The sequence below is a fragment of the Dermochelys coriacea genome, chromosome 2 (assembly GCF_009764565.3).
Source record: "Dermochelys coriacea isolate rDerCor1 chromosome 2, rDerCor1.pri.v4, whole genome shotgun sequence".
Lineage (NCBI taxonomy): Eukaryota > Metazoa > Chordata > Testudines > Dermochelyidae > Dermochelys > Dermochelys coriacea.
The window spans coordinates 209,599,457-209,610,504 of record NC_050069.1 but is presented as its reverse complement, the minus strand read 5'-3'; the positions used below and the strand labels follow the sequence as shown (position 1 = coordinate 209,610,504).

Sequence of the window (11,048 nt, the reverse complement as noted above, 5' to 3'; positions counted from 1 at the left end):
AATATCTTTGATAAGCTGGCCCTAAATGACATGTTTAAAGTCACAGAGGAAGGGAGCAGGGAACTGAACCCCAATCTCCTTAATCCCAAGTTAGCACCCTAGATACTGAACCATTCTTCCTGCCGAGGCACACTTCCACAACGCGGCCTTTGTTCACTTTACGATCCACTACAGGCAGTATAAGAACATGACCCTCAGTCTTAACTAAAATCTTCCCAAACCAACATTTACAATTATTTGCACTGTATTTTTAGTGCATGGTGATATTTTATCACCATTCACATGAGGAGGAAAAAACCCCAATTAGGATTAAAGAGGACAGATGAAGTAATGCACTGAGAACAAACACTTTACTTTTATTAAAAAACCACCACACTGAAAAGGTCAGAAGGGTATAACAAGTGTTTGTCTGGACTGAACCAGAGTGAAGCACATGCATATGCCTCAAAAGGAATCATTACATTTTTAAGGGAGAGTTTAGGGTGTAATTTAAACACAGCATGCTGCTGAAACTTGCACAAAAAAGCGATCAGCAAAAATGCTGTAGTGAGGTCTAATCACTAATTTGATTAGTTTTAGGAAAGTAAATGAGAGACATGGAGTATTTGCTATACTGTGGAGTATTGCCATAAAACAATCTAAACTACTACTGACAAAATAAACGCCTGATTTTGCAAGGTGCCGAGTTGAGTAGCACTTGAGGGCACGCTGCAGGCCCAGGCCCTAAATGAACAACAATCATGCTGGGATGCGGTGCCCTTGTATTTTTCATGTTCATTTAATCACCCACTTAGTTACAAAATTCAGTGATTTGCAGTTGTCTCCCAGGCATACAAGTGCAAATTTGCAGGGTTCTATAGCACTGCAAATCTGGCATTTATTAGTGCAGTATGTTCAGCTATTATTCTAGGTTTTTCTTTTTTCCTCAGATGGTCCCACCTAAGGCATAAAATCCATACAAGGCAATATAAAGAATGAATGGGAAAAAGCTAGGTTCTTTCATGGTTACAGCTTTCACTGAAGACTCCATCATTTCAAGGTTGATGTTTGACAGGGCGAACAGCCTTTGCACTATGTGAAATCTTCCTGTGTCAGTCAGAGGGGCCAGGGAAGGATCTCTCAGTGTCAAAGTGCCATCAGCTGAAGCGACGTTAGGCTGTATTTATATAGACAGAAAGAGGTTAAAGCTATTTTCATAGAGTACAGTTTCTGACATCACAGAACTTTGCTCTCTGCATTAAAACTCAGGGGGCTCAGGTTCTGGAAAAACGAGAAAACATATTGTCTTGCTGCCAAAGGATACATTTAGGTACAGTAAAGATTAACAAGTGTGATACACTCAGCCTGAATGGAGACTTAAACTCACTTAGATATTCTCAGAAGCGTCCACTAATTTTAAGATTCCTCCATTTTTGGTGTCTAATTTGAGACAACGTGAGCCTGGCTTTCAAAGGAGCCTACACCCTGCTGCTCCTGGTGACTTCCCTGGGAGTTTGAGGTGCTTGGCAAATCTAAAAATCAGGCCCAACATATCTCAGACTGGCACCAACAGTTGAGGCACTCATTTTGCCCCACTTAAAGTAGGGGCTTGATGTTAAAAGAAAGTGATGCTTTAACTGAGCTTTTCCTCAAAGCAGCTGAGCGAAGCCTCTTGCTCAGGTCCTCACTGTGGGGGCTACTATTTCCATATGTAATCCTTAGCCCCCGGTGCCCTACAGAGACTGCCATTGTTCCAATAGATAGAAAGGATGAGACCCACATCATCTTTTTTGGCCACTATCAACCTAAGCCCATGGACCAGCAATCAAGGGGGCATTGTGACAGTTTCAGCTGGCCAGAGGACTTCCAAAGAAGTTCAAAGCTCAGGATTCCTACATGCATGGTTGTGTAGTGGGACAGAGTGGTCCACGGCCAAGAGCACTCCAGCCTATCCTACAACCTCAGCTACCTATCCGTCCTCTGCAGGCCTCTGATCCCTCCCCAACACCTGCCCACAGTGAAAGAGTTCCAGTCATTCTGCTTCCAGATAGCAAGTTCAGCTCCTCTTCCCCCAGCTGACTTTCCACTCTGATCCTTGTTCTTCACAAGCCTGCCTATAGCTCCCTACCAAGATTTTGTCACTGAACCCAACAGAACCTAGAGCAACTGAGGTCTCCCACCCCTCTCCTCACAACCTCTAACAAAGTATTGTAACAGGCAGGCTCAGAGCTTCTGCACTCCAAACTTACCACTGCCTACATATTACTGTTTGCACAATGCAATTCCCATCTCACCTGCCTCTGACGCCCACTGCAGGTTTTTGGTTTATGAAGTGGTCTAATTAGATGTTTAGTAAAATAAAATTGTAACCTTTGACACTCGAACCAAAGTTCCTATTTTCTCTTGCTTCACATTTGATGTAGTTTTCTACATGCCACAAGGTGTCAGAAGGAAGAAATCCAGTTTTGGTTTAAAGTAGCTGCACGGTTTGTCATTTTAACACACTGGACCAGATGGTAATTAGGCTTAATCAATGCCTACTGATGTAATTTGTAGCATATTCTGAACTCTCCTTTATTTAATGACAGATACAATCAGCCAGAGCCTACAGACTCCTCAAAGTCACTAGGACTGACCTCTGAACACTAAGGCAGTCCACTCCCTTTTGGATTACTTACCAAACAGCACAAGATAGGGACTATTTGTATATCACAGCAAGCACGCAGCAGAGCCAGTGTGTAGTCGGACAATTCTGTGGAAGGAGATATATAAAGAAGAGTTAGTTTCAATGATCTCTGAAGCAGGGTGGTTGCTAAAAGTAGCCTGTAGGAATGTATATGAACAAGCTAAGCCTACACACACACACACACACACACAGTTATGAAATTCCATTGCTGGACAGTGACAGCTCCACTGTTTCCTTCAGTGCAGTCCTGATTAGTATAAAGTGCTCTGGAGACCAACACAAACCCACCACTGAAGGGAATTATGTGTTTTATTGAGCACTGTCAGTGTGCTTTGTGCTGCACATCCATAAGAGGCAAATCTAGCCCCTTCCTTGTGTGTGTACAAGCTCTCCAGACAGCAGAAGCAGCCTTCCAAGTGGAGCAATGGGGGCAAAAAACCTAACTGGCTTCAAGACTGAGCTTGATAAGTTTCTGAAGGGGTTATTATGATGGGACTGCCTACAATGGCATGTAGCTGATCTGCGACTGCTAGCAGCAAATATCCCCAACGGCCAGTGATGAGACACTAGATGGGGAGGGCTTGGAGTTACTACATAAAATTCTTGCCAACATGCACAGGGTCTAACCAACCACCATATTTGGGGTCGGGAAGGAATTTTCCCTTAGGTCCGATTGGCAGAGACCCTGAGGTTTTTTCCCCACCTTCCTCTGCAGCATGGGTCACAGGTCACTTGCAGGTCTAAACTAGTGCAAATGGTAGATTCTCTGTAACTTGAAGTCTTGAAATCATAATTTGAGGATTTCAGTAACTCAGCCACAGGTTATGAGTCTATTACAGGAGCGGGTTGGCGGGCGAGGTTCTAGTCTGACCCTCTGCACGTTCCAGGCCATAGATCAGAGGTGAACAAACTATGGCCTGTGGGATCCTCCAGCCCAGCCCCTGAGCTCCTGGCCTGGGATGCTAGCCCCCGGCCCCTCCCCCACTGTTTCCCCCTCCCCTGCAGCCCCAGCTCACTGCACCACCAGCACAATGCCCTGGGCAGTGGGGGCGGGGAGGGCACGCTGCGACCTCCTGGGGCAGCACAGCTGCAGAGCCCAGCCTGACCCCGTGCTCTGTGGTGCGCAGCAGTGCAACTGTAGCACTGCCAGCCACCGGTGCTCCAGGCAGCATGGTAAGAGGGGGTTGAATAGAGGGCAGGGGAGTTGGGGGGGCGCATATGCTGTTTGGGGGACGCACAGCCTCTCCTAACCAGCCCTCTGTACAGTTTTGGAAACCCGAAGTGGCCCTCAGGCCAAAAAGTTTGCCAGCCCCTGGACTAGATGATCATGATGGCCCCTTCTGGCCCTACAGCCTTTAAGTCTATGTGTGGGGGAAATGGATGCTAGGAGCTGCACTAAGTGTATACACTCTCCGTGTGTTGCAGAGTCCTGCTCTGCATGAACCTAGCAGCAGCATATCAGTCAGTGCAAGTAGTTGGCAGGGGGTGGAGCTAGGAGGGCCATGTAAGCCTTTGGGTGGTAAAGGCAGCTTTCCAGCATGGGTGGGAGAATGTCTCTCTCCTCGTCTCCTGCCTATCCTAGTGCCTGGCATGGTATTAGGTCTGGGTGCTGGACAGAGGATTTGGGCCTAAAGGAAGACAGGGTACCTGCCCCAACATTAATATGAGAGAGACACTGTATAATCCACATCATTATAATTCCCAATGGAAAACATCTACAAAGCAATCTTCTGGTTACAGATACTGCTTCAGGTATACATGAATGTCAGATCTAGATATTATGTCCAGAGCCAGGTTACATTTGATGAACTGTACATTACTTGTCAGACTATTAAAAATATCAGTAAATCAACAGGTCTCTGTTTTGTTCAATTGCTTTTGAATCTCGGCAACTGGGTCATGCTTTCAAAATGTCTCTTATCTGTCATAAACTGGTACCATGTAGTTGCATGGAAACTGACCTTACACTGTACAGTGCTACATATTTACCCAATATCACACTTCACTTCCTCAACACCTGACTTAATGGAACGAAGATTTTTATGAGAAAGTTGGATTTGCAGGTGGCTTTTAATTAACACTGTAGTGCCAATTTCATTGTAAGGGTGGCATTCATTTACATTTATGTTTAATTTCCTTTTTCTGTGGCAGCATAAAAACCCTCTAATTACAGATCTACATATTAAAGTATTTTTGCTAACTATGGTTTGTACTTTAACATGAGCCACATATTCGGCAAATACAAGGAAGTCAGCACCTACAATGCAACCTTGAGACACTAGATATGAAGGATTCGGACGCACAATGAGAACAGTAATTCATTTATAAAACTGAGTGAAAAGGTCTGGCTTCAATGGAAACTCAAATCAAATGATTTCCAGGGAATGTTAAATTTTACTTGTAAAATATGCAGTGAAGGGGGTTTGAATTTAATTCTTAGCCTGAATCACAAAGTGCTTTCTTCTCTATCCACCCTAGCCCCATGAAGCTGAAACAGAAATCACTACATGTACTGAAGCTAGCCAGCTGTTACAATTTACCTACAAAATAAAAATTCATGCTGTACACAAAAGAGGAGGAATTTCTAAGTGGGAAAGCTGCAGTTATCTCCATTGTACCTGCCACTGCACTGATCAGGATGTGAGCAGCTGAGAAGAGGCCCTTATCATGAAGTTGGTCTTTCTGCAACAGCTCATTCTGTAAACTGTACCCGACCAGCTGCAAGAAGTCGGTTATGTTTTGCTGCTGTGGAGGTTTCAACTCCTTCAGGTCTGTAAAATCCGGCTCTTCTCCTGTGAAAATACTATCTAACTGGAAAGAGGAAAAAAGATACATTATTAGGTTCTCACATTTTAAACTAGACAGAGAAACAAACCCTGATCTTCCTCCCACTGAAGTCAACAAAACTTGTTAAAGAATACTTATAAAAGTAGTGTTTGAATAGAGGGACGTGTTAGCTCTATTATTTTTAGAAAGAAAAAAAAAAAAAGTTCCACCATCTTACCACCTCCTCCAGTGCAGTCACAATTTCTTCATGATGCAAGAGTTCATAAAATATTTTATTTAAAGCTCCTTGCTTGTCTTCCGGAAGCTTCACAATGGGTTGGAACTGCATCTTTAACAGCAACAGATCTTTCCAAGAAAGAAACACAATGTTAAACTCGTGACTCTTACAAATGCCAGTATATGCAACTAAAATTCTGTAATCACTAATCTCCAGAATTCACAATGAAATCATAGAATCATAGAATATCAGGGTTGGAAGGGACCTCAGGAGATCATCTAGTCCAACCCCCTGCTCAAAGCAGGCACAATCCCCAATTTTTGCCCCAGATCCCTAAATGGCCCCCTCAAGGATTCAACTCACAACCCTGGGTTTAGCAGGCCAATGCTCAAGCCACTGAGCTATCCTCATCCATCCCCTGTCGCCCAATCCCAGCTTCTGGGAAACAGAGGCTATGGACATCATTCTCAACCTTACTGAGCAACTCGAGGGTTACCCAAAGACATCAGTCAGGACATTTCTCAGGCTCATGCGACAAGTGGCCTCCGACACTAAGTAATGCAATTTGCCAGATAAATGTTAGGACACATTTGGTTACAGGTGTGTTTTACTAGTGACCTTTGCAAATTAAAGAAGTGTCAGTGCAAACAGAGAAAAATACTGTTATTAGGCATCAATATTCAGTTTTAAGATTTCAATATTTTAATACTGTTTTTCACATGAAAGCTGTTCATGATTCCCAATAGGATGTTCATTTTTAGAACCAGGTAGTCTTACTTCTCAACCAGAATATTTTATTCCTGAACTGCTTCATATTATGGTAAAACATCATGAATAACTAAGACTGATGATATTGTTCATACTTCAAATTAAAAACTCAGACAGTAACACTTTCTTACTGTCCTCATATTTCATCACCAGCTTTACATGATTTACACCTCTCTCCTTTGACCAAAAAACATACGGTTTAAGTTTTACATAATATTTAACCTATTACAGTATGTAGTTTATAAACTCAACTATAGTTTATTAGATTACATTTCCTGCAATGCAAACATGGTATTAAGCCAAGATGTTTTATGAGTAGGAAATCAATATTCCAGCAGTGAGTTCCAGTCAAAAACAGAAATTTAGGGGTTGGGTTTTTTTTTTTATTGAATCCCTGAAGATGCCTGATGTTACTTTTAAAGCCTGATGTAACACTTGTCAAACGAACACATGATCTTTAAAGACGCCTGTTTCACATCAATAATTATACGATATTGAAAAACAATTTTACTATACGTAGTCTCTCTCCATATGGATCAACCAAATAATTATACAAATACTAGAATGTCATGATGGGAGGAAAAGGGGGAAGCGGGTCAAACACCTGCCCCAAATTATTCCAATATAAAAGCATTTCAATAAATAGGGTAGGTTAATTAAAGAAACAGAATGACAATTCTTTAAGACAGACGGGCACAGAGGGTATTAAGAAAGAACAGTGCAACATAGAGTCCTTCACAAAAAAAAAATTGTTATCCCTACAAAGAGAACTTCTCTACTAGAAGTTCTACACTAGAGAAGAATAGGATTTATTCTAGTGCAATAAAATGGCTATTTTGGTCATAATTTATTGACTAAATTATGAACTCAGGGCCAAATTCAGAGGTGACATAACTGGTAAATTATACCTTGGTATGTGGAAGTGGGTGTAAAGGCAGGACTACTGGAGGCAATATAAAAGAGGGATGGGGCCTCCTTTATTTTAGGCCTTCTCACTCCTTCCTGTTTGTTGTTTTGGTACAACCGTACCCTTCCATACCCTAGCCATTTAATTTGCCAACATGTAATTCACACTGTCATTTAGCTCAATCTGAGTTTAGTCCTAGTGTTCAACTCAGATTTTTTCAAGGTTTCTCATAACTCAGAGAGGTTCAGGAAGAAAAAACTGCTTTGTATTTCTGGAGATGTCAAATAACTTTCCCCGAGAAGCTTTATTAAGAGAATGTTTTCACATCATGTGTCAAATATTCTCAATGAACATTTTTCAGTGCCAAAATAAATTATTAATCTTGTGCAGTTTAGCAAGGATATAATAAAATTGATGTAAAACCAAAACTGTATAAGGTTATATTTATGACAAAGGGTAACAATATGTTCCTAGGAGAGAAACAACTTACTCCCATTCCCTTCATACATTCATTCCAGAAGTACATCTTCCAATTTTTTCTAAGTGATCACCAAGGAGTTATTGCTAGTGGCTATTAAAAACAGGACAGCATGATTTCTATGTACTATTTTGCAAGAATACCTCCTTCTGTTATCTTGCTTAAGACTCTGTAGTGTAATCAAATAAAGCGTTTCTGGTAATACCTTGTTTCAGTACACTTAAAGAAGCATGGCTGGGAATGATGTTTCTATCTCCAGAGTGCCTGTCACTATCCACAGTGTCTAGCTGATATAGAAAGGAAGAGTCTCTAAACGGTAAAGAATATGGATAAGATGAGCCTTCTGTGTTTTCTCTTTCAAAACCTCCTTCTTGCTCATTTAGCAGGCAGAATTCTGTAATTAGAAATACAAGTGAATAAATAAATAAAACCACATGAGTGTACAAAAGCAAATATTAATGATAGAACTTTCAATGTAGACATTAGAAACATGCACTCAGGAAGGCTATGTATCAGATTTCTTGTAGATGGAAAAAGATGGTTAACAGTCACAGTCTACATGAACTACTGTACATTATATGTTGTTGCTTATTTAGAACCGTGCTGTGCACAACACAGATCTGCCTTGATGTAAATGGAAACAGGTACTAACTACAGAACGTGAGACAAGATTTTGTGGATGCATTTAATAATCCATTCAGCAAATACCAAGAAAAGAAGCAATCTGCTAAATTAGAACAATGCTCCTTGCGGACAACTAAAACCTGCATACTGTATATGAGAGAAGGATCTATATATTTCTCACATTATCTATAAACTACTAGATGTTATATACAGTGGGCCAGATCACCCCTTCCTGCAGGAACCCCTGTGAAAGAGCTACAGGTCAGAAAAACTCCATGAGCATCCCTCAGAGCTTTGCCCTGGTCCTTCTATCAGTGGGCTGCAGGTCCATCCCTAAGCCCCATAGATCAGTGACAGGCCAGGTCCATGCTAGCTCAGTAGCAGCCTGGCTCCCACAGAGTCGCATCACTAGGGTCTTCCTCTGGCCATGGATGCTTCCAGGACTACCCTTCAAGGGAGACACCCACTGTGGAGGGGACTCCAGGGGAAAGGAAATACAGCTTCGAGCTGCATTATGTTTCCAATCTAGTCTTGGTCAGTTCACGATGGGCTGATGTGCATCTTCTACCCACCCAATGTGGGGCTGCCACCTCCTTGCCCCCAGCCAGATTTCTATGTGGGTTACTGGAAAGGAGGTGGGAGCAATGCCACAGAAGGCACTGATCCACCCTTCTGTGAAGGAGAGGGGACATTTGTGTGCTGAGGATCTCTTCTCCACCCAATTCAGAGGGCACAATCTGGCTCATCATATGGAAGACTATCGCTAATAACAGAGTACTGTCTACCCAACAATGTCCAGCTTTACAGTTCTTCACAAACAGTAACTACCCTGAGAGTTAGGCAAGTTTCATTTTACAGATGGGGAAACCAAGGCAGAAATTAAGGACACAAAGGGAGCCACTGTCAGAGCCAGGATTAGAATGTACAAGTTTGTAACTTCCAGACCTATGCTCAGCCACTAGGCCATGCCAAAAGAATAATATATCTGTGAAATAATCCAAGACCCTGTATATTATTACAAAATTTAATGGCCCAAAAAGATATTGAACTATACACCATCCATGGCATTTTGTAGCAAAACAAATGGGTAGACTAAAAAAAGTCAGTCAGTTTTAAAGTAGTATGTGACAAAGAAAAGAAAGTCCAAAAGTAAACCAGTATTTCAAAGGGTGAGGGGGGAAAAACAATCTCTGCTACAGAAGGAGGGGAAAAAAAGCAATCTTTCAGAAAGCTGCTGTCACCTGTAAAACAACTTAAAGAGGAAAGCAAGTTATAGAGGAACAGAAAGAGATTAACACAAATAAAAGCCTTTCCCAGCAAGGGCAGCAGCCAAGGCATTACCGACTAAGGAGTATAGTCTTGTCTCAGTGTGCTTGTGTTACTCCCATTACTGTTAGAGCGATTTCATATGCATACCTGAAGGGAGAAGCTATCACTAAAAAAACAAACTAACAAAAAAACCCAACTGGCCTTTATGGGAGAATGAGGCCAGTGACTGAAATACATACACAGCATCATGTGAAAATAAGTGAGGCAGTCAACTGTCAAATCCCATAACAGATCTGGATTCAAAAGCAAACAAGTCTATGAAAGTTTGTATGGTTACTATTGTTCATTATTTTTATAGCACATTAAGTTTGCATGACCCTTTATAGAGGTGGGGGTGAGGGCAGGGAGGTTTGGAAAGTCAAAATATCATAATGCCATTATATAAAAATCAATGGTGCACCCTCTCCTAGGGCACAGTGATCACTTCTTGTCACCTTGTCTCAGACATGCTGACAGAAACAGAAGAGATCCAGAGATGGGCAATGAAAATAATGAGAGGCAGAGAGACTAAGAGGATTAAGGGGAGACATGTCAAAGGTATATAAAACAATGAATGGTACAAAGCAAATCAGCCAGGTGCTACTATTTATCCTCTCTTGTAACACAAAACCAAAAGGGACAAAATGAAATCAAAGGGAAAAAAATTTAAAAAAAAAATGATTCAACTCTTTAAAAAAGAATGTTTTTATATTCAGTGCAAAATTAACCCGTGGAACACAGACACATAAAAAAATCACTGTGCTAAAGGGGTCAGCAGGATTCAAAAAAGGGTTAGACATTTTTATAGCTAAGACCCTCCCTAGCCATGTTAGGGCGTGTATATACAGAGAGAGGACTAAATTCTCATGCCTTAAGGCATAAGCCAACCACTGATAGAAATGAGAAAAACAAAACTCATGTGCAGGTTATTCAATAATTATCTATTATGGGGATTCTTCCATCTTCCTCCAAAGCAGCTGGAACTGGCCACTATCAGAGGCAGGGCACTGGACTAGATGGACCTCTGGTCTTATCCAGTATAGCAATTCTTATATTCCTAAGTAGACATTAATTCCACTCTTACTCTTGCTGAAGAGTACCTTACTCTGCAATTAGTCCCACTGGTTTCCCTGCCCACTGAAAGGAAGGAAAGGGATGGATGATAGTTGCAACAAACACAAATTTAAAAAAAAAAAAAAAAAAAAAAAAAGACACTAGACATATGTTGTTTATGAGGTCCAACAAATAAAGTCAACAAGAGACATATGTTGTTTATGAAGAGGGAAAGACTAGG

The 11,048-nt window shown here is 41.5% G+C and overlaps 1 protein-coding gene across 3 annotated transcripts in view; it reads right to left on the bottom strand.

The window, feature by feature from the left end:
* Positions 1-331: 331 nt before the first annotated feature.
* Positions 332-11,048, bottom strand: part of GSDME (gasdermin E) — a 35,558-nt gene continuing 24,841 nt past the window's right edge. For 2 of the 3 annotated variants that reach the window (XM_038391096.2, XM_038391097.2), the window contains exons 6-10: positions 8,028-8,216; positions 5,670-5,797; positions 5,284-5,476; positions 2,658-2,731; positions 332-1,156 (exon numbers count right to left, since the gene is read on the bottom strand). In XM_038391096.2, coding sequence (XP_038247024.1) covers positions 926-1,156; positions 2,658-2,731; positions 5,284-5,476; positions 5,670-5,797; positions 8,028-8,216 — 815 coding nt within the window. In that variant the 3' untranslated portion in view covers positions 332-925. Of the gene's footprint in view, positions 1,261-2,657; positions 2,732-5,283; positions 5,477-5,669; positions 5,798-8,027; positions 8,217-11,048 lie in introns of all 3 variants that reach the window. The other variant, XM_043509161.1, reaches the window with a different exon arrangement.